General features: G+C 32.9%; 1 protein-coding gene across 1 annotated transcript in view; it reads right to left on the bottom strand.

Annotated features, from left to right (window-relative positions):
• The window catches only part of ADAM2 (ADAM metallopeptidase domain 2), a 133479-nt gene extending 110269 nt beyond the window's left edge, over window positions 1-23210 (bottom strand). The window contains exons 1-6 of the mRNA XM_032838008.1: window positions 23087-23210; window positions 22512-22588; window positions 17630-17685; window positions 7003-7081; window positions 5246-5322; window positions 4660-4828 (exon numbers count right to left, since the gene is read on the bottom strand). Coding sequence (XP_032693899.1) covers window positions 4660-4828; window positions 5246-5322; window positions 7003-7081; window positions 17630-17685; window positions 22512-22588; window positions 23087-23138 — 510 coding nt within the window. The 5' untranslated portion in view covers window positions 23139-23210. The remainder of the gene's footprint in view (window positions 1-4659; window positions 4829-5245; window positions 5323-7002; window positions 7082-17629; window positions 17686-22511; window positions 22589-23086) is intronic.
• Window positions 23211-24550: the final 1340 nt, after the last annotated feature.

The following is a 24550-nucleotide window of genomic DNA, read 5'->3' as shown; positions in this document are numbered from 1 at the left end:
AGCTCTGAGTCTAGAAGAGTGGGATTTCATTTGAAAGATAAAGTTAATATTTGTATAATTTGCCTCAAAAAAATTTCAGCAAATTAAATTTTTTTAAAAAAAGAAAACACTATCCAACAGAGAATCAAAATGACAAACTTTGTTAAATCATATCATAGGTATCCGAAGATGTATATTCTGGATTTCATGTGATCCACCTTATCATAGTGGTTAAATTAGGCACAAATGTGAAGCCTAATGGTATTTGAAATCTGGCTTATCATTTATGTGACTTAGAGTGTTTCCCAAAAATTAGGATAAAGTAATAATTGTTAGATACTATTACTTCTATTCATCATTATTTTTTGGTGAAGGAGGAAGGCACTGGAGAAAACATATAAGACAGTCTTTGTAAGCACTTAAACAATATATGTGTGGAAAACTTCAAATATTTTGTTACTAAAATAGCATACATCTACATTACTAGAAAATATTTGGAAGCAGAGGGGCGCCTGGGTGGCTCAGTGGGTTAAAGCCTCTGCCTTCGGCTCAGGTCATGATCCCAGGGTCCTGGGATCAGGCCCCGCATCCGGCTCTCTGCTCAGCAGGGAGCCTGCTTCCCTTCCTCTCTCTCTGCCTGCCTCTCTGCCTACTTGTGATCTCTGTCTGTCAAATAAATAAATAATCTTTAAAAAAATATTTGGAAGCAGAGAAGGATTATCAAATTTCAGAAACTGAGTTTATCAAGTTTATTTTAGTGTCTACATGTTTTCTTCTTTAAACTGATATTTAATCCCTTGAAAGTTCAAAACCATTCCATTTTAGGTAAACTGTTTTCCTTACAAATCTGGGGTTTAGTGGAGAAGAAGAGTAATAATTTTAGTAACTAAAAGGAGAAAGAAAAGTTGAGAAAGGTCAGAAAAACAAATTTAGGGATCACTAATTACTCATTTTCCCCCCTCACATTAAAATTCTCTTTCTTGGCCCAAGTGTTGGAGATTTGATGATTTTATTTTTAAAATGCTGATGGGGGCGCCTGGGTGGTTCAGTGGGTTAAAGCCTCTGCCTTTGGCTCAGGTCATGATCCCAGGGTCCTGGGATTGAGCCCCATGTCTGGCTCTCTGCTCAGCGGGGACCCCGCTTCCTCCTCTCTCTCTGCCTGCTTCTCTGCCTACTTGTGATCTCTGTCTGTCAAATAAATAAATAAAATCTTTAAAAATTTTTTAAAATAAAAAAAAAATAAAAATGCTGATGAAATCCCCTTATGGTCTAATTTGTTTCTTATCATTTCTTCCAAAGTTAAGTACCAAACGTTGCAAAATCGTCTTGTCTATAGTACTCTATCTTTTAATTAAAGTCCCTAAACAAGTAAGTGACACTACCTTACTGGACAATAAAAATAAACATTTAAATTAATTGAGAGAAATAATATATTAGTGGACTGAGGGATTCAAATTTATTTCTTTGTTTTAATGAACATAAATGTTGTCGAACATTCCCTGAAATAATTCTTGACCTTCGAGATGATGATTGTTTAATATTTAGTTAATAACAATTTATTTATTCATTTAATGAACAGTATGCTTCTATGCAGAAAAAAATACACAGTCCATTCTAGCCAAATAAAAGCTTAAGACAAAGGTGCATAAAATAATTTGAGAAATTGTGTATGTTGGAAAAGTGAGAAGATATTTGATTTAAAAAGACCTCTAAAATTATTTTATTTAGTAAGAGAAAGTAACCATATACATAGACAAGTTATTTATATATCTGTTATGTAAAGATGACTCCAATTGCAGGCAAATTTGCTTTAGTCAAGTAAATACTAAAGAACTGAATCCAAGCAAGAAGATCATGTAATGTTATTAGATGATCCAATTGCAACATATATAGATTAAAGATTTAAGTTCAAAAAATGTAGAAGTCATGGGTAGGAATATTTAGGGAGTGAGAAGGGACATAAAGATAATTGATAAGTAGACATGATAGAAGATAGATGATAGATAGAGGATACAGATATAGATAGATCATAGATAGATGATAGATGATGATAGATGATATCTACCTATTATATAGGAGATACTCAGATATACAGATGATAGACACACAGATACATGGACAAATAGATGATAAACAGATATAGGTAGATAGATAATATGTATTTGTGTATTTTAACATGAGATAACTAGGGAAAAAATTTAGAAAGAGTGGGAGATCTGTAAATTACAGTAGATAAATCCATGAAAAAATATATGACAAACAAATGAAAATCTGAGACATATGTTATGAATGTGATTGTGTAAGAAAAAGTCAGAAAAAGTAGGATGTAATGAAAAATAGGAGAGTTTTATCAGAGAGTAAAGTGAGTCAAAAATTCCAGGGAGTTTTTATTTTATTTCACCAATAACATACTTAATGACAGTAGACTGAATCCTTTCCACCTAAGATTGGAAAAAGACAAAGATATCTCTTCTTACCTATTCAACATTGTACTTGAGGTGCTAATCAGGGCAATTCAGCAATGAAAAATAAGTGAAAGTTATCTTAATTGCAAAAGAAGAAATAAACTACCATTATTGAAGATGACATTATCTTATACATAGAAAACTACAAAAAGTTCAATAAGAGACTAATAAATAATTTAAACAAGTTTGCAAGATAGAAAATCAGTACAATGAATTCTGGAACTGAAAAGAAATTAAAAAATAAATAAAAATTAAAAAAACAAAGGCATAATAAATAAATGCACTGTAAGTACATCTAAAAAAAAAGAAAGAAAATCTGTACATATAAACCAATAATTTTCTAACACTAATAGAAACACAACTTTGAAATAAAAATTAAATGTACCTTAATATTTTTTTTAAGATTTTATTTATTTATTTATTTGACAGAGATCACAAGTAGGCAGAGAAGCAGTCAGAGGGGGTGGGGGGAATCAGGCTCTGCGCTGAGCAGAGAGCCCAATGCGGGGCTCAATCCCAGGACCCTGCGATCATGACCTGAGCCAAAGGCAGAGGCTTTAACCCACTGAGCCACCCAGGTGCCCCAAATGTACCTTAATATTTAAATAAAAAATATAGAAATAAATTTCACAAAAGAAGTTTTGACAACAGTTTGAAGACTGAACTATATAAAACATTACAAAATGAAATTAAAGAAAACCTAAAAGTAAAATGCTATTCGATGTTCATGGATATAAAGAGTTAATATTTTAAATGTTAAATTTCCCAGAGCAATCTACAAAATCAACATAATCCTATCTGGCTTTTTAAGGGAACTTAAATAAATAAAATTTAAAATTTGTTTAGAAATGAATACTACCCCAAATATCCAAACAGTCTCATAATAGGACATCCCTGAAGAGTTTACACTTGCTAATTCCAAAACATACTTCAAAGGTATAGTAGTTAAGAAAAAAAAAGTGAGGTTCTGGCATAAAAATAGACACAAGGATCAATGAAACATAACTGCAAGTACAGAAATAATCCCAAACTTTTATGGTCAACGGATCTTCGGGTAAAAAAAAAGCTATGAAAATTCAGTGGAACAAAGTATAGTTTTTTCAATAAAAAGGTGTTGGGAAAACCAGGTTTCAAATAAAAAATGATGAATTTAGAAGTCTACCTCACTCTTTACAAAAATTGACTTAAATTGGATCATATATTAAAATGAAAGATATTAAACAATAAAAGTTTTAGAAGAAATACAGTAATGAATTTTCTAATTCTGATATGATAGTTAATTTTAGCTGTCAACTTGCTTGGACCACAATGCTCTGAATTGTAGTTAAACATTATTCTGGATGTTTCTGTGAAGGTGATTTTAGATCAGATAAACATTTATATTGGGGGACTTTGATTAAAGAAGATTATCCTTCAAAATAGTTGAACCTCATCCAATCATACATACACATATATATGCATCTTGGTTATGTTTCTCTGGAGAAATTTCTGCCCTGAAAGATACCTTTAACTACTTGTATTTGTTGAGCTGAGATTGTTGAAAACCAAGCTCAGAATCTCATTTGTATGAATGGACGAATTATAACGTAAGCTGAACTTCCAATGTTACATGTGTCTACTGTTAAATTTTGGACATTGATTAGGAGGAAATGAGATCCTGAAAACTGGAATAAGGACATATGGGAAGATTCTGATGAAGCTGAGATTCACTGAACCCCTGAATTCTGATGACTCTTCTTTGCCAGTAGAAGTAACCTCTCCATCCCTGAATGTGAAGATCAACCCTGTCTTTCTTTAAGATAATGTAATGACCTGTCTTGAGGCAGTTGCTTTAAAAGATGCTGGTGATTCTCCTCAGGACTCTAGATATGTATCTTCAAGATTTATGTGAATTGAATTTGTGTTAATTATTTGACATAATAAATATGGAGAAAGGAGTGTATCTCCAGACAATAAAGATCTAGGTATCACAAGTAAAAAATGCAACTAACAGTAGAAAATGCCAGCTTGGAGTTCTAAAAAATTGAATGACTAGTTGTAAGGCTTACAATGGAAGTCATGATGTTTCTGGTGCATCTATCATCCATCTATCTATCTATCTATCTATCTATCTATCATCTATAATCTATATTAATGTAAATAAGTTGTACATTAGAAAAATACATTGTTTATATTGCTGCATATCAATAATCATGTATTTTACTCAATCACCTACCTCTATGCTTTGTATTTTATAGGGCATTTCTCTTGACTCAATATCCTTCTCAGCGTATAAAGAAACACCTTTATTCTTATGTTCTACTTGATAAATCACATGTTCAAAACCAATTGAAGGTTCCAAGGGCTCAATACCATAACTTACATTTTCAAATTGTAGTAAGCCCCTACGAATTTCAAAAAGATAAGTAAATAAATAAGATAATGCATTTTTAAAGTCAACACAATAAATACAAAAATGACAATGAGTTTTTTTAATAGTATGTAGATTATTTTGAGTCTTAGTCTTAGATGGTAATATAGGAAAAGGTTACTGAATATCCAAATACTTATTGAGTAGCACAGAATAGTAACATTATTGGTATTCACTTAGCAATTAATATTTTATGGTCTACAAATATATCAAAAATCTTAATTCAAGATTGGGTAGGAGACATTGTAGGAATTTGCATATTCTGCTTTTCCCCTTAGAGTTTCCCACAATAAGTCATGCCTCACTTTAGAACCCCTGAATATAATTTTAAAAATTTAAAAATTTCTAAAACACTATCCTACTTCATAATCATAAAATGATATAACATAACCTGAGTCCAGTACATGTGCTAACAATCACCATAGAATTTGGATAACCTTCAATATACCCTTGGTAGTAGCAAAAATTCTGAAAAAGATAAAATACAAAAAGATAAAGAAAAAATACATGCACCTCTATTACAATAATTCATTAAAAATAATTCATGTTAAAGGAACTACTTTCAAATATTTAAAACATATATTTTATTTGTGTGTATGTGTCAAATACTCATTGTTTCCAAAATAGATTTCTAAAATTATTAAATGAAGATTTGGTTCAATTCTCCAAAAATTTCCCTGCAGGGTCAAAAAGAATTAAGTTTGTACTGATTTTGAAAACTTCAGAATTGCTCCCAACTACACTATTTTCAAAGGGCAATCATAAAATATTACCTCTCGGTATTCAGAGAATTAAAACCTTTAAGTATTAAAAAGGAAAAAAGAGAATTAAGTACTTTTCATATTTTTTCCTGTTAAAAATTTAACATGACATTTGCAGTCATTAGGATCAAAGTAAAAATCATTAAAAACTTTTTTCTCCACTCTCTTCACTTAATTTTGCAAGATTGAGGTTTTGGACTTCATTGAGATAAAAAGCTTCTGCACAGCAAAAGAAACAGTCAACAAAACAAAGAGGCAACCCATGGAATGGGAGAAAATATTCGCAAATGACACTACAAAGGGCTGATACCAAGATCCATAAAGAACTCCTCAAACTCAACACTCAAAAAACAGATAATCACATCAAAAAATGGACAGAAGACATGAAACACCTTTTTTGGTTTGGTTAACCATCTGTTTAATAAGGCTAACTTGAGACACATTTTAAGCAGAAAGCTCGGGGTCCCCAGAAAAAGAAAGATGAGATATAGCTTTTGTGATACAAGAGAAGTCATTTTAGGTCCCCAGCTCTTTTCTGTGATCTATGCCCTACCAACACTATTTGCCCAAGGACAGTTTTTGCAGAGCTTCCAAGGAGGTATCAGAATTACAAAGAAATGGTATTAAAGAGGGCACTTATTGCGTGGAGCACTGGGTGTGGTGCAAAAACAATGAATTCTGTTATGTTGAGAAGAAATTTAAAAAAAAAAGAATTACAAAGAAATGCAAAAACCTCAGTAGTTAAGGATTTTAACGGAACAAAGGGAATACAAAAACTAAGTCTCAAATCAGGCCAGAAACTAGCCTAACCATATCAGAAATAATAAATCTGTAGTAAAATAAGCAAGACTCTGCATTCTTTACTCAAGATAAGAGCCCAAGATCCTCTCTAGTTTACACTCTCTGAGTATCCCCATAACCCTCCAACACTTACCTCTGTTTCATCGTAATGCTAAAATCTCCACCCTATGAGGAGTACAAGCTTCATTAACAAGCATAAAATGTGTGTATAGGCATGTTTTCTAAGGACACCTACACAACTTCATGCCTACCTTTATATGCGATGACAAAGTTCTCCTTTCTGAATCTTCATCCTAAGCATTAAATAAAAAGAACCTGCTCCTTCTTGCTCAGGCTTTGGAGCTATGCCCTATGATCTTATTTGTTGTAAAAATTTTCCTTTATATGACAACCACCTGGTGTAGTCTCTATCTGTAATTCACCAAGGAGCTAACTCATGCTAGTTCAGTTACAGCATCATCAAAAGTAAATGGTTAACCTCATTTTAAAACAAAACATAACTCCAACCTTTGTGTTCTAACAGGCCAACCCTAATTAACGTGAACACAGAAACACATAAGGATAAAATAGATAGTAAAAGTCATACCTGAAGCTGTTGTTCAAGAGGCTTCATACTTTCTGTGCCATTATAACCATAAACTCTAAAATTATGAGGTAAAAAAGCTCTGTAAAATAAAGATAAAATGTATTTAATGGGGAATTTGTTTTCTAAGCTCCTATTTTGAAAAGGTGTTTATTTTATCCTACTTATTATAGATAGGTAGAAAGACAGGGTTAGGGGAGAAATAGAAAGTCATGAAAACATGGACTTCATTCTAATTTTACTCAAAAATCCTGGTGTCTAGACCTCTCCTCGTTTACTTTACCATCACACTGTCCTTTGGGCTGTTTTTTAAAATATAATCACCAAGGGGTGCCTGCATGGCTCAGTTGGTCAAGCATCTGCCTTTGGCTCAGGTCATGATCGCAAAGTCCTGGGATTGAACCTGAATTGGGTTCCCTGCTCAGCAAGCAGTCTGCTTCTCCCTCTGTCTCTCCCTGTGCTTGTGCTTTTCCACACTCTCTCCCTCAAATAAATAAAATCTTAAAAAAAAAAAAAAAAAAAAAGACAAGTTTGCCTCAGAGTATTTTTACCAGTTGCTGCCCCTTCCTGGAATGTTCTTTAGCATAGTTCATTGTCTCATTTACTTTAGGTCTATATATCACCTTCTCAGTGAGGCTGATCTGAGTAAGTTTATTTTTAAAATGCAACTTTCCTAATTATCAAAACATAGGATTTTCAAACAATACTTCTAACTTTGCTCTTTATTTTTGCTTAAGCATTTATCACCTTCTAAAATTCTTCCTAATCCACTCATTTATGATATTTGTGTAGGAAAGAGATTAGGATTCAAAGCTGACAGCCAGAGAAGAAAGAATTCTTGAGATATTTTGGTACAAAAAAGTGGTTTTATCAAAGCACAAGGAGAGGACCTGTAGACAGAGAGAGTGGAACCGGGATCATGAGGAGTCACCAATTATATACTTTCAAGTTTGGAGGGGATTAGGGATAGTGTAAGTCCCTAAGAAATTTTAGAAGCAAGGTTTCCAGGACCTTGAGGGGCTAGCTATTGTTAGGAAAAGTTCACTTATGACTGTCTATTAAAGCCTTAGTCATATGACCCCCGCAGATGTATATCAGTGGGTCATATGCTTGTGGGATGACTACCAACATACATCTTTGGGGATAGAGATAAAGGAAGTTTCCGAAGGAATTTTTATATGTTAAAGTAGACTTACACAATCCTGGGGGTTGGGCTAAGATTGCCTTTCACCCTTAACAAAGTTTTAACATCAAGGCAGCAGAGTTTCTAGAGAAATGTCACTCTGCCTATTTCAAGGACTTGTCATTGGGCTATAGGCAGGTAAGGAAATTTAATTTTTCCTTTGCCTTTGTTTCCCACATTAATATCATTATTAGTTTCACTTGATAACAATATGAACCGAGATTCTTGTCCATTTTGTTTACTAGTGCATTCAAGTACTTAGAAGAATACTGGTAAAATAGCAAATGGTCAGTAAATATTGAACTAATGTGACAAGAATTCAACAGATTAGATGGAGAATTCTCACATGATAGTATATTATTTGTAAATATGGGAAGGATATGCTGAAATGGCTTTATAAAAAGAAAGGGTAAATGTAGATATCCCATTTCATTTCTCTAGTAAGCATAATATAAAAATTTGTGACTACCATGGCAGTCTGCATTTGTTGGAAACAAAAGGTCAAAGAGCCAAACATTGATAAACAGAGCAAGATTTTTTTTGCATTTTTGTCATACCAAAAAAATAATATGACCCACAGTGGGGGAGGGGCTCCAGGAAACACAGATTCTCAGTAGAAGGTCCTATAAAGAGATATAGCTGGTCATATGCAGGCACCGGTTTTTTGGAAAAGAAAGAAAAAGCCAAATGTCTGTGTTTGGTCAAGAAAACTGCTGGAATGTCTAGAAACAGGCTGAATCACTGGTGTCCTGTACCCCTAGAGAGAAAGTAATAAATGTTTGAAGTATATCAAATACATAGCTTCTCTCCCTGTAAAATCTTTTGCCAGTGTTGGAAAATGTGCAAAGTGGCCAAGGAGCTAAACTTAAATTCTCTGAAAACAAGAGCAAATATTTTTTTAAAAAAACTGATAATACAGAATCAAGAAGCTCTATGTGATTCAACCATGATAAAAGCAAAGTTACATTTGATTTGTTTAAAAGACTAATGAAAACCAAAATAAAATCTTCAAATTATTAAGAGGAAAAACAAAGATGTTACCTTCAAAGAATCAGCAATAAGATTGACAACTACTTTGTCCATAAAAATGAAGAAAGTTAGAAAACAATAGAATGACAAGTTTAAAAAGCTAAAATCATTTTTAAAAATGTCATCCTAGAATTTATTTCAGCAAAAAAATGTTTAAGAGGAAGGTTAGATAAAAATTTAACAATGAATACAAACCAATATAATTTAAAAAAGCAGACTCACAACAGAAATATGGATAATTCCAGAGAAATATATAAGTTAATTGTATATAGAAACAGAAATGGGGAAGGAAATGAAAAGCACCAGAATAAGTAAATTTATGGTTGAATATAAAAGAATGTTGGCTGTACAAAAATAATCTCATTGGAGTTTAAAAGTATCAGGATTATAATGGTTGAAAAAATATTAAACACATAAAAGAAGGCAAATGGAATTAAAAGATTTAATAATTTGATAATTAATAAAAATACAGGGTAACTGATAAAAGTAATAATGCATATTAGGGTCAATAACTCAGAGATTAACATGTTAATCTAAATAAACTACTAAAAGATTAGTAAAAGAACATATAATAAAGAATTTAATTGATTGGAAATGATACAATATAAAATGACAGATTCATTAAAATGAAGATAATAAAGAATATAAAATAAAAGGTACAAAAGAAAAATATTAAAATGACTTCAAAAATTATATGGAAAATCAAAGGCTCAAGAAAAGCAAGGACATCTTAAAACTGTTGAACAAGGCTGGGCATCAAGAACTATAATAAATGCACTGTAATTAGTATAGTATGGTATTTTATAGATCAATAGGATGCAAGAATAAATATATAAACTAGCAGAAGAGAAAAAAGGGTCCAGAGTCATTCAATTTATGACATCGATTACATTACAATTCAGTGAAGGAAGGTTGTGTTTTCTTCCAAATGGCCTTTGCTGAATACATACAATGCTAATATGAAAAATTAATTAAATCTTCACTCTTATGCTCACAAAACACATAAATATCAATTCTGGATAAATTTTAGAGCTAACGTGAAAGTGAAAACAATAAAAACATTAAGAGAAAATAGTAGCTTTGACGGATATCTGTATGTAGACAATCATTTCTTTAAAAATTACAAAAAGAATAATAACTACAAAGTAAAAAATGATCTTTTGTACTGCATTTAAAGAAAGAATGTCACACTCAATAAAAGAAAAATCCAGACTGGATAAAAATTTTAAGACAATGGTAGGAAAATGTAGTTTACAAATACTAAACAAAAGAAAGTTTGTGTAACTGTACAAACATCAGATAAAATGTAAAATAATTACTAACCACTTCATAATGTTAACATTTCATTCACCAAAAAGGTAAATATTTAAAATTTTTACTTAATATTTACAATCTCAAAATAGGGAATTCAAAAATTAATCAATTTGAAAATCACTGTGGAAGATTTTAACACATATATTACTAAATAGAAAAATCATTCTTGAATATGGAAGAATTCCATGATATGATTTTAAAAGAACATTATAGTAAATAATTATAGGATACATGCTATTTTCTAGTACATATAGAATATTTACAAAAACTGAATATATATCACATCACAAGGTTAGCCTCAACTTTTAAAGGATTGGAATCAAAGAATATTCTGTGATTAAAAATTACTAGAAATAATTCTTAGAAAAGTGCCACATGTATTGATGTTTAGAGATACAGTGAAATAATTCATGGGCCAAAGAGGAAATGTAATATAAAGTTTAAAATGTTTGCTAATGGCAAACTAGAGGAAATTCTATACACCAAAGATGTAAGGGACAGCTAAGCAGTATTTGGAGAAAAAAGTTAGCCTTAAATCTTTAAACTGGAAAATAAAAATGGTGATGAGTAATCAACTTAGAATTCTTTTAAGAAAGTTATAAACAAAGTTCAAAATAAACACAAAAATATTAAAAGCAAAACAATAATACAAAATTCATATAATGTAGAGGACACCTGGAGTAAAGGGGCATTTTTTACACTAGATAAAACTAAAATTTTTCACAAAGGAAAAATTCTCTTTACTAAAATACCATAAATATGAAAACAGAAGGCATAAAATAGAAGTTATTTGAAAAACACATCATGAATTAGGGTTTTAGGCAAAACGTTAAAAGAATTCCTTAAAATAGGAAAGAAAAGGTCAGATTAGACATGTCTTTTTTAGGAAGTATAAATGTCTTAGGAGCACAATGGTGGAGGAGTGGGAGATTTAAATATTCTCAGGTCCTGGGAGTTCAGCTCGACAGCTATCAAACCATGCAGAACACCAACACACTCAACAGGAGAGCAAAGAGAAGAGGAGCAGCAATTCTAGGAACAGGAAAGCAACCACTTTCTGGAAGGTAGGACATGCAGAGAATGAATTCGAGGTGAAATACGGGAAGATAGACCTGGGCGGGGGGAGGGGCCAGTTCCTGGCAAGCCGTAGAGCAGCGGAGCATAAAATCAGAACTTTTAGAAGTCTGCTTCATTGAGAGATGTCTCTCCAGAGGCTAAGCAGGGGGTGAAGCCCTCATGAAAACAGTGTGGTCTCAGGACCCATGGGGTCACAGGAAGACTGGGGGTACATGAGTGTGGCAGAGCTCCTAGGTGTCAGAGGAGGGAAGCCAGATGCAAAAATGGAGCCAAGCAGTGGACTCTCAACTTGGGATTACCTTAAACTGTGATATGAAGCACAGTCAAACTGCCACTCTTCGAGCAGGGAACCCTCAAGTGGCAGATCCGGGAAGACCCACCTCCTTCCTTCACTGGGAGGAGTAGCATAGGAACACATTGCAGGAATCTGCTGGGTTTGGAGAGTCCAAACTGGGCCATGCACCAGAGATAGAAATGCTTGGTCACAGACTGGGCAAGCATGGAGAGTGGCTGGAGACCAGTAAGACAGGAGGAGTTGACTGCTTTTCTCTGAAGGCACACTGAGGAGTGGGGCCCTGAGCTCTCAGCAACTACAGGGCCAGAGATTGGGAGGCCGCCATTTTCATTCCCATCCTCCAAAGCTGTACAGAAAGCCCTCAGGGAACAAAAGCTCCCAAAAGCAAAACCAAGCAGATTATTTAGCCTGGTCCCTGGCAAGGGTGGTGCAATTCTGCCTCAGGCAAAGACATTTGAGAATAACTGCAACAGGCCCCTCCCCAAGAATATCCCCTCAGCAAGAACATCCAGCCAAGATCAGGTTCACTAGTCACTGAGAACTGCGGAATTCCAAAGTTAGGGGAACACAGAACATGGAATTCATGGCTTTTTTCCCCATGATTCTTTAGTCTTTCAAAGTTAAATTTTTTTAATTTTTTTTCTTATTCTTTTGATTTTTCCTCTTTCTTATTTTAAACTTTTTAACGATTTTATCTTATCAATACCTTTCTAAAAATCTTACTTTTTCATTGTTATAGTCATATTCTATTCCTTCATTGTATTTAACCTTGTTTTTTGTATACATATAGGTTTTTCTTTCTTTAAAATTCTGGGATACAGTTTCTTCTAACAGATCAAAATATACTCTAAATCAGCACATAGCTTTGTTCTAGTCTCCAGCCTGATCACATTCTTTTCCTCATTTTTTTTTTCTTTTTTCAACCAACTTCTTATCAATTCCTTTTTTAGAATCTTCTTTAATTTCCATCTTTACAGCCACATTCCATCCCTTCATCATGTTTACCCTTATTTTTGTATATATATATAAGTTTTTCTTTCTTTAAATTTTTCAGAGGCAGTTTCTTCTAACAGACCAAAATACACCCAAATCGAGTGTGTGGCTCTGTTCTATTCACCAGTTTAATCACATATATATATTTTTTTTTTCTTTTCTTTTTCTTTCTCCTTTTTTCTCTGCTGGTTTCAGGTCTCTTCTGATTTGGTTAGTGTATATTTTTCTGGGGGAATTGCTATTCTTTTAACATTTTGTTCTCTCATTCATCTATTCTTATCTGGATAAAATGATAAAGTGGAAAAATTCACCTCAAAAAAAAAAAGAACAAGGGGCCGTACCGACAGCTGGGGATCCAATCAATACAAACATTAGTAAGATGTCAGAAGTAGAGTTCAGAATGACAATTATCAAGGTGCTAGCTGGGCTTGAAAAGAACATGGAACATACTAGAGAATCCCTTTATGGAGAAATAAAAGAACTAAAATCTAACCAAGTTGTAATCAGCGAAATGCAATAAAAAATGGAGGTTCTAACTGCTAGGATAAATGAGGCAGAAGAGAGAATTAGTGATATAGAAGACCAAATGAAGGATAATAAAGAAGCTGAGAAAAAGAGAGATAAACAACTACTGGACCACGAAGGGAGAATTCAAGAGATAAGTGATACCATAAGATGAAACAATATTGGAATAATTGGGATGCCAGAAGAAGAGGAAAAGAGAGAGGGGCAGAAGGTATTTTGGAGTAAATTATAACAGAGAATTTCCCTAATTTGGTGAAGGGAACAAGCATCAAAATTACTTTTAACAACATTGATAAATCTCACAGACATTATTTTGAGTGACTGTAACAAGTTGTAGGAGAATAAGCTATGATTCATTTATAATTCAGAGCAAACAAATAGAAATATGTTACTTAGGATAATTAAATAAAATCAAGGAAATGGTTATCACAATGATCAAGAAAGTAGTTAAAAATAATAGGGATGGAAAATGTTATCTGTATGGCTTTTGGAGGGCAGTCAATGTCAGGGGGTACAGGAATGTTTATTTCATAGTTATTCATTTAACTGCATAAACATATTTCATATATTTTAACTTGTACTTAATATATTGTACAATAAGAAATATTAAAACAACAATTAAATAAAGGTAATTGGTAGTGATTTTTATGAAAGATAGAAGATCCAATCCCCTATTTCCATTTCCACTCTCATCATTCAAAAATGACCAATTGGGACGCCTGGGTGGCTCAGTAGGTTAAAGCCTCTGCCTTTGGCTCAGGTCATGATCCTGGGGTCTTGGGATCGAGCCCCGTGTCGGGCTCTCTGCTCAGCAGGGAGCCTGCTTCCCCTCTCTCTCTGCCTGCCTCTCTGCCTCCTTGTGATCTCTGTCAAGTAGATAGATAAAATCTTAAAAAAAAAAAATGACCAATTAACCATTAACCATTTTTAAATATGGTACTACATTTTAGACAATAAAGTATGTTGACAAAGTATGGCCTATAGGCCAAACCCACCCACCATTTTTTTAATATAAAGTGAAATTAGAATATAGCTATATCAATCTATCTGCATATTCCCTATGACAGCTTTCACAATAGCAGAACTGAGTGGTTGCAAGAGAGACTATATGGAGGCCCATTCTAAAATGTTTGCCCTGTGCCAAAGGAGTACTGATTTTTGCTTTAAACAGAATGATCAAATGGGGCACCTGGGTGGCTCAGTGGTTAAAGCCTCTGCCTTCAGCTCAGGTCATGATCCTAGGGTTCTGGGATCGAGTCCCACATCGGGCTCTCTGCTCAGCAGGGAGTCTGCTCCCCCCTCCCCCACCACCTGCCTCTCTGCCTACTTGTGATCTCTGTCTGTCAAATAAATAAATAAAATCTTTTTAAAAATTATTAAACAGAATGATCAAAGAAATAAAAGTAAAGACTAGTGCTGCAGCTGAAAGAGTGAGCAGATGACATTGCAAACAAGGACAGAATCTGGACCAGAATTGTGGCCTTATGGATGGAGGGTTAAATGGCCTCTGGTCTCTAGCATGAGAGCACACTGTGGGCTTTCCAGTAAAGGGCATAAAGCTAGAAATATCCTCACAATTTTTAAACAGAAGGAGAAAAAAATCAATACCTGCTGTCTATAGACAATGGAGAAAATGAAGCTATCCAGTCCTGACAATGGCAAAAGGAGCATCACATGCAAAAATGAAAACCCTAAACTACATCTCATGCAGATGTGGAATGGATTACAAATAGCCCCATCATTGCCGAAATTCTTAGGTGATGAATTATATAAACATTGGAGCCAGCTAAATGGATCCACTAAATGGAATGAAGCCACTGCTTGACATAGGGTTGCCACAAAAACCTTTAATATGTAAAATATATAGTATGTGAACAATAAGATGAGGTTTGCCTGTAGTATTACCCTCAATATTTTAATCTAGAACTATTCCTGAGTTTAGCAGGAACACCTTTGAGCAATGTGATAAAACTGGTGTTCTAATTTTGTGTGTTTGAAGGCTGTAGGGGATTGTGAAGTTTCTGTGACAAGGCACAGATTGCTGCTAGCTCTGCACACAGCCAAAGCTTCATAGGCTGTTCAGAGTGCAAGTGACATCACTGTTTGTATATAAACTGTTGGCTAAGCCTGAAGCTAACTACCTGCCAAGACACCCTGAGTCCCTGGGACAGTAGTCACTGAAGGCTTTGTGACTCCACCAGCAGGGATTCCCTGAACACACATTATTCTGTCTCCTCTTCACCACAGTCTTATTCACTATATTCTCATCTGTTGCATATAAAATGAAAAAAAAAAAAAAAAAGGAGAAGAAAGTTTTACGTTTTACTTTGTATAGTTTTGGTCAGATCTAAAAAGTTGAGTTCTATTTGTGACTACTTTTTTGACATTTTGCAACAATATTTTGAAATTTTTTAAGCCAAGACTTACTAGGTAACTCTTACTTAATTTCCAAAAAGTTGGTTCCTCTTTGATTAAACATTTGTAATTATGTTCTAATTTTCTCATACTGGTCATTGAGAATATGGTTACTCTTAAAAGACTTTGTGATGGTTTTTCCTTAAGTGTATTTTGCTTGTATGCATGAAGAAAGCATTAATTGTAGGGTGTGTAATACTCAATTCATCAATTATATCATCATCAGCTGTATTGTATATTCTATACTCTTTTTTCCTAATATAAAAAAAGACAGAGCTTAAGAAATATACTGCTATTCAGAAGCCAACTTTTTTAATATTAAGAAAAAATATAGAATATACAATACAACTAACGATGACACAGATGGCTAACAGACACATGAAATAGCAGACACATGAAATGATCAACATTACTCATTATCGGGGAAATACAAATCAAAACCACAATGAGATATTACCTCACACCTGTCAGAATGGCTAAAATAACAACACAGGAAACAAAGACGTTGGCAATGATGCAGACAAAAGGGAACCCTTTCACAGTGTTGATGGGAATGCAAATTGATGCAGCTGCTCTGGAAAGCAGTATGGAGGTTCCTCAAAAAGGTAAAAATAGAACTACCCTACAATCCAGCAATAGCACTACTATTTACCCAAAGAATACAAAAAATTCAAAGGGATACATGCACCCCAGTATTTATAGTAGCATTGTCTACTATAGCTAAATTATGGAAACAACCCAAATGTCCATCAATTGATAAATGGATAAAGAAGAGATTGTATATCTATATAATGGAATTTCACTTATCCATAAAAAAGAATAAAAAAAAAAGAATGAAATCTTGACATTTGCAATGACATGGATGGAGCTAGCATGTATTAAGCTCAGCGAGATCAGTCAGTCAGAGAAAGACAAATAAATACTATATGATTTCCCTCATATGTGGAATTCAAGAAACAAACAGATTAACATAGGGGGAAAAAAAAGAGAAAGACAAACACATAAAAGAGACTTGGCTATAGAGGGGCACCTGGGTGGCTCAGTGGGTTAAAGCTCTGCCTTTGGCTCAGGTCATGATCCCAGGGTCTTGGGATCAAGCCCCTCATCGGGCTCTCTCTCAGCAGGGGGTCTGCTTCTTCCTCTCTCTCTGCCTAATTGTGATCTATGTCTGTCAAATAAATAAAGAAAATCTTAAAAGAGAGAGAGAAAGATTTATCTATAGAGAACAAACTGAGGATTACCAGAGGTGAAGTGAGTGAGGGATGTGCAAAATAGGTGACAGGGATTAAGGATGGCACTTGTGATAACCACTAGTTGTTATATATGTAAGTGATGAATCACTAAATTCTACTCCTGAAACTAATATTACATTATGTATTAACTAACCGGATTTTAAATAAAAATTTGGAGAGAAAAAAAAAAAAAAACAATTTCACACAGTTTTAAAAACACATTAGAGTTCTGAAATTCCTATTTTTACCATTTAAAAAGTACCATTACAATTCTGAATTTTATTTATTCCTTAGTATGATGTGCTTATTTTTCTTAATTCATCAGCTGGCATGGGATTGAGTTTGGCTAATTACAATTATATTCTAAGTCCTAAATACATTCTGACATGATGTGTTAAGTAATTTTCTTTTAGTTACCACTATTCTTTCCACCCTAAAATTCAAGATGTTTTCAAATGAATAGTCAGTAACTAGGAACATCTAGAAATGCAAAATAATTAGACTCTGGATTAATTATAAATAATAATTAGAACAAATAGAGATGACAAAATAATATAGAACACCTACTTTTGCATTAGGTTCACCGTGTATGTTTTTCCTTCAATCATAATGTTGTAGGACACCTAGAAGAAGAGTATATTAAAAAGGCAAAGAAAAGTGAGAAGAATGTTAGAAAGGAACATTTTATATCAATGCTAACTATATTCAAAGCACATGAATACAGTAAAAAGAGGAAAATTTATAATTCAATGTTGATTTATTCCAATGAAACTTGATATTTAAATATTGGTTTTCATAATAAATATGATGGAAGAATATGATTTGTTATTTCTTATTTGTTAATTTTCAAATGTAGCTAATAAAACATTTGAATCTGAAAAATTGGTTTTTATCCAATAATTACATTAGTTTAATGAGGTCACTGCAAAACTTATGCTTAAAATGAAAGAGTATAAACTATTCAACACAAAATTTATATACTAGAACAAAGATTTAACAGCACATATTTGCAGATTTTATAAAATTCATTCCAAGTTTGGATCAAAACTCATTGATTTATTTTATTAATAGTAAGATTAAGAAATGATGTCTCACAAATGGGCAATTCAGTCTTTATAGATCAATTTGGGTAGCTTTGACATCTTTACATTATTGAGCCTTCCAATCCAATAACATGGGATATACTCTATTTATTTAAGCCTTTAATTCTTCTCATCTTGTTTTATTGTCTTCAGAGAGGAGGCTTTGCTTATTTTTGTTAGATTTTGATTTTGATTTTGATGTAGTGGAAAATTTTCTTTTTAAAAGTTTCATTTTATATTTTTGTTCTGCAGAATAGAAATGCAATTGATTTTTGTTTTGATATTGTTTCTTTTTGTTTTGTTGTGTTCTGATCTTGTTTCTAAAGAATTTACTAAATTATTATGCTATTTCTAATTTTCTCTAGATTATTTTGGATTTTATTTTGTAGAGAATCATTTAATCTGTAAATAATGATAGCATTATATTTTCTAATTTTTATGCTTATTTTTAATTTTTGTTATTTTCTTTCCTTATTGCAGTGGCTAATATTTCCAGGCAAGGATAAATAGAAAAGGTAATAGTGGACATCCTTATCCTTTTCTTGATCTCAGGAGAAAAACCTTTCAATATTTCAACTTTATGCATGATTTTTTTTCAAAGGCATTTGATCTCTATAAGCCACAATTAATTATTATTTTTAATTATTATATATTTTGGACATATAAACATTACAGAAAATCATATAAAATGACTGTCACCAATGTCTATGTTAAAAATTAAGAGCATTGCAAGTATTTGAAAGCAATTTTAAGTACTCTCTCATCCCATGATCAATTCCCTTTCTTACACTCCAGCTAACCAACATCCTGGATTTCATGTTTATCATTCCCATTCATATTTTTATATTATATATTATTTTATATATACTATTATATATATTATTATATTATATTTATATTTATGTTTAATTTTTTGCATAAATTTTTGTTCTTCATAGATGTAATCCTACAAATTATGTATTTCATTGCTGGATTACATCTCTGCTTGAAACACTATCTCATACAATAAGCACTATGCAAACATTGCTATCATCATCATCACCAATACATATAGCTTTCTAATTTATTTTTTTGATGGTATAGTATGCCATTGATGGTATAGCATGCCATATGAATATACCACAGTTTATTCATCTATGCTGTCAATGGATGTTTAGTTTTGTTTCATCACTATTTTAAGCGATGGCCCAATAAATAATCTTAGACATATATCTTTGAGCATTTTTGTTAGATATGTTAAACTAAACCTATGAGTGAACTTCTTTTATTGAAAAGTACTTTTGCAACTTCACTTCAAGCTTAAAATTAATCTGCAAATTTGTTGTACCAATGTAGACATTCACAAAAAGTAATATTATCTTTCTATCCATCTCCTCTAATTGCATTTTGTTTTGTTAAGAGTTAATTTTTGCCATTGCTGATGTGAAATAGTAACTTATTGTGTTTACTTGGCAATTCCTTATAAATGTCCTGATTTGTATATATGTTTGATAATTATTACCCTCTCAAGTTCAACCCTTGTCATTTATAACTTTGTACATTTCTATTTTTTTTTGTTTTTTATCTTATTGACTCGTATGAATTCTTTTTTTTTAAAGATTTTATTTATTTATTTGACAGACAGATATCACAAGTAGGCAGAGAGGCAGGCAGAGAGAGAGGGGGAAGCAGTGCTCCCTGCTGAGCAGAGAACCCAATGTGGGGTTCGATCCCAGGACCCTGGGATCATGACCTGAGCTGAAAGAAAAGGCTTTAACCCACTGAGCCACCCAGGCGCCCCATGACTTGTATGAATTCTTGATATATTCTGGATACCTTTTCTGTGTTATATGGATTTCAAATATCTTCTGTGAGTCTGGAATATTTTTCACTTTATTTATGGTATCTATTTATTTTTATCTTTGAATCTAGATATTCCTTAATCCTTCATTTAAGTATTTGTATTCCTTTTTCTTTCTGGTATAATTCTTCCCTATTATAAGGTCCTAGAAATAGTCTTTTATCTTGTCTTCCAGATTTTTAGTACTTTACTCTCAGATGTATGCATTTAAATGATCTTGAAGCAATTTTGGTGTATAATGTAGCATTAATATATACTTTATCATTATTCCATATCATTAGTCAACTGTGCCTTCACCATTTATTAACTAGTACATTTTTTAACCAATGATTTCATTGCCACCACTGAGCTGATAAGTTTGTATGTGTGTGGGTCTTTAGGAGGCACTCTTTTTTAATTTATTTGTCCCTTAGAATTATCACATTATATTAATTACTTAAACTTTAAAATATGTTTTGAAATTAAACCAAAGTGAATCACTGTTTTGTTCTTCAAAGTTAATAATTTTTTTTAGTTTTAACCTTTCCATACATATTTTAGAGTCAATCTGCCAATTTCCACGAAATTTCTTATTAGAACAGCAGTCAATCTATATAGATTTGGTGAAAATTAGCCCAAGAAAATACTGCATATTCTTGACTGCCAACATGATTTATCTTTTATTTTTTCACTTTTATTAGAGGTTGTATAATTTTTTTAAAGATTTATTTATTTATGTTAGAAAAAGAGAAAGAAAGAGGGGGCAAGCAAGAGGGGCAGAGGGAGAGGGAAAGAATCTAATGTCTTTCAATAAAGGTTGACTATATCCTAAAAAATATTTTATATATATATATATATATATATATATATATATGTGTGTGTATATGTATATAAACACATATGTGTACAATACACACCTTCATCAAAGATATGTTATTTACCAATAAAACTACTATTAAATATATATGTGTGTGTGTGTGTGTGTGTATTTTCCCTTATTTTTTTTTGTTCTACATTTCTACTTAATTTTAATATTTGAGTCTTATTCTTTGTTCTTGTTTTACTCCTCTTTTATAATATCCAAGTAGATGTCTGGTATTCTGATTTCGCTATGTCAGGGTGTTGTCTGTACTGATTTCTATTTATTCTGTGTTGTCATACTTGCATCTAAAGATTCTCTTTTTCTATAATTTCTCAGTTATTATATGTTTAATATAGCCTCTTCTCCAGGTTTCTTCCCCCTCTTTCAGGAATATCAGTTATTATATACTTAAGCTTCCAATTCTATCTTCCTTCTCCCATAGTCATTCATATGTTGCATTTTCTGATCTCTTTAGCTGATTCTGGTCTACTGTTAATTCTTGATTTTTTTTTCCCCACTTTCATTATACTTTTCACATCTAGACAGGCCGTTCAGTTTTTTTAGAACTTCTAGTGAAGAGTATCTTCTTATAAATTATATTATTTATTTATTAATTATAAGTTATTAACATACACTATGTATATAAGTACAATATAGCCTCGCTAATTCAAAAAATACTATGTATTCAGCACTATTCTAGACATGGGGGATAGAGACATTAACAAAATAGTCAAACTTTTTCCCTCGTAAATTTGAAAGTTGAGGACAGGTGATTTTTTTAGTACTTCTCTTATGAGAATTACTATCATAGAAGGTGGTGATGCCTGGTTGAAGATACTTCCTTCTAAGCAGATTCTGTATATATTTTCTAATAAGAACAAGCAATTCCATATTATTTTTGCATTGAAAAATAAAACTCTCTCAAAATACTGTTAAATGCCTCACCTTTTTTTCTATTTAAATGGTTAAATCTAAGTTTTCATAAATATGCATTCTTTTTAAAATGATATATTGAAAATTTTAAGCTTGTAAGTTAAGGTGACAAGTGGGTAGTTGGTAAGGAAATATTTGCACTCAAATTACCAGAACATTTACTACCCAACCAAAAAGAAAATTAAGGTGTGATATTTGAAAAAACACATTTCACCTCTTGGATTGATTCCAGAAATTAGTAAAAAGAAAAAAAATATATGTTTTCTAATTCAAAGAAAACAAAACCTAATACCCTGAACCAAGAGGAACTAAGATGGCATGAAAAAAGTCTTAATAATTAACATATTTGTAATCAAGATGGAAAAACTGATCAGATAAACTTCATTAAATGAAATGATCACATAGGAAGCCATGGGCTTACTTAACAAAGACAAAAACCCTCAAAGATAGCCTAGTGAGTAAGAAGAGAATGTCTAGATGGATCAGGTCAATGATTATTCAAAGACACTCAAGAGGAAAACAGATTTAAACGATGGGACTTGGGGCTTTGATAATAAGCATCACTATACCACATTTCTATGAAGCAATGGTTTATCTTGGTTCATTTCTAAAAGGGCTTTTCCACTTAAGGAAAACCAGATATAAATATAAAATTCACCAAGTTTGCATGGATGGAAATGCCAAGTTTACTTCTTACAAAAAAAAAAAAATCTGCATCATTTTAGAATGTGAAAAATGCTAGTGCTTAATTACATGTGATTCAACTCCTCCACTTAATATTGACAGTATTTTCTCTGGTATTGTAATTTGCACACGTAGTCTTTCAGAATCTGCAAGGTACAAATGTTTTATTAGAGTAACACCATCACCCCATAGCTTCCTCCATTATTTCCTCATCTAAATCTGTAATCTTTCACCTGCTACCTTTTTTTAAACTATCTTTTCAAATACACTCAATTCCCACTTCTTCCTAGAATTACAAGACTTTAAAGAGAAATTCAGTACAAATAAAGTCAGGTCTTTGGGACTTTTCTAACTACAGAGTCTACTGGTCAAGAATGCAGAGCAATAAATGAAATTCTAACCTTGATACATTCACTTAAACCATGGCACATCTCATCTTTCACATGGTACCAAGACGAGTGGGAAAGCCCCCTCACATCCAATGTGGATTTTGTTTGGGGGAGGTCATGCGGTGGTGGGGTCTGGCTTACAGAGTCGGAGCCCCTACAAGAAAGCAGCTTCCCAGGGATACCTGGCATCTCAGAAAAAAATGGAGAGGAGAACTGACATTCCCAAAATGTCAGAAGACAGGTTTTTGTACTTACTATTGTCTGTCTGGACCCCGATGAGCCCCATGAGAAGTAGTAAACACAACATGGCTTCATGTACAGATGCCCGCCCGAATAATGGCAGTTGGCTTTCCTAGAGGGCAGTTGGGAGCGCGAGGAGAGCCCTCCTGGCCACGCACCCAGCAAGAGTCTGTCGTCTGTGAAAGCAGAGGTGGGTCGAGAGAGTGGGTGCTGTGCACTGTTGAACATAGACTGTCTTGGCCCTTAAATCTGTGCAGAAGACTTCGAATCAGTTTGACGCCGCTTTTGGGACTAAGAGAAGAGCAGAAGCACTCCCCTAACACAGAGCTGAAGAAACAGTTAATGAGCAGGAAGATTCATACGCACTTCTTACAGAACTTTTCATTGAAGATATCTATATATATCTATATAGATATCTTCTACAAACCATAGGCTAACTATTCAATAATATTCAAGTGAACAAACCAGCATAATTAACACCTAGATTCAGATCAAGAAATAAAACATAGAACCACCAAAACCCACATAGTGCCCCATGACGATCATTATCGCTACCATCATAGTTTTGTTTTTGAACTTTACATAAATGGAACCAATCACCATGTACTCTTTTACATCCATCCATCCATATTGTGAAGAGTGATAACTTTAGTTTTTCCTCATAGGTGTTTATCGCCCATTAAATGAATATAACGCCAACCGTTTTTTACATTTTATTGTTGATTAATGTTTGTTTATGGTGGTGGCTATTAAAAATCGTATTTGGCTATTTTATTTCTTTACTGAATGTATGTAGTGATTTCCTTCACGTATATTTTTAGAGTGAAGTTGCTGAATCACAGGGTATGTTTTATAGATACCTCCAAGTTTTCCAAGATTGTTGTACTAATTTATGTTTTCACCAGAAGTGTATGGGTTTTTTTTATTCCATTATATTCATTAATTTGCATTTTTCACAGTTATTAATAAACTTTAGTACAATTGTATATATTTATTGGTCTTTATTGGTAAATGCTTGTTTAAGATGTTGGTCTATTTTTCAATTGTGTGGCCTTGTCCCTTTCTTATTATATGTTGAGCCTATTAACACATTCCAGATATGATTTTTTGTTGTTGTTGGATATCATGGTTTACAAGTATCTTCTATACTAGGGCTTACATTCAGTGGATTTTTGTACATACACATTCCTATTCAGAAATTTACTCCCCCAAGTTTGCTGGGATTTTCATATGTGTCTTACTGCAAATGTGAATTTTATCTAAAGTTTTTGTTATAGGGGCACCTGGGTAGTTCCGTCAATTGAGTGCCCAACTCTCACTTTCAGCTCGGGTCATGATCCCAGGGTCATGATATTAAGCCTCTCAATGGACTCCACACTGAGTGTGGAGCCTACTTAGGATTCTCTCTCTCTTTACTTCTACTCTTCCCCCCATCCCCCCTCCCTTACATCCCCCCTTGCTATCTCCAACTCTTTCTAT

This window comes from Lontra canadensis, unplaced genomic scaffold, assembly GCF_010015895.1.
Source record: "Lontra canadensis isolate GAN:19392208 unplaced genomic scaffold, GSC_riverotter_1.0 scaffold101, whole genome shotgun sequence".
Classification (NCBI taxonomy): Eukaryota; Metazoa; Chordata; class Mammalia; order Carnivora; family Mustelidae; genus Lontra; species Lontra canadensis.
This window is presented reverse-complemented; position numbering and strand designations above follow the sequence as displayed.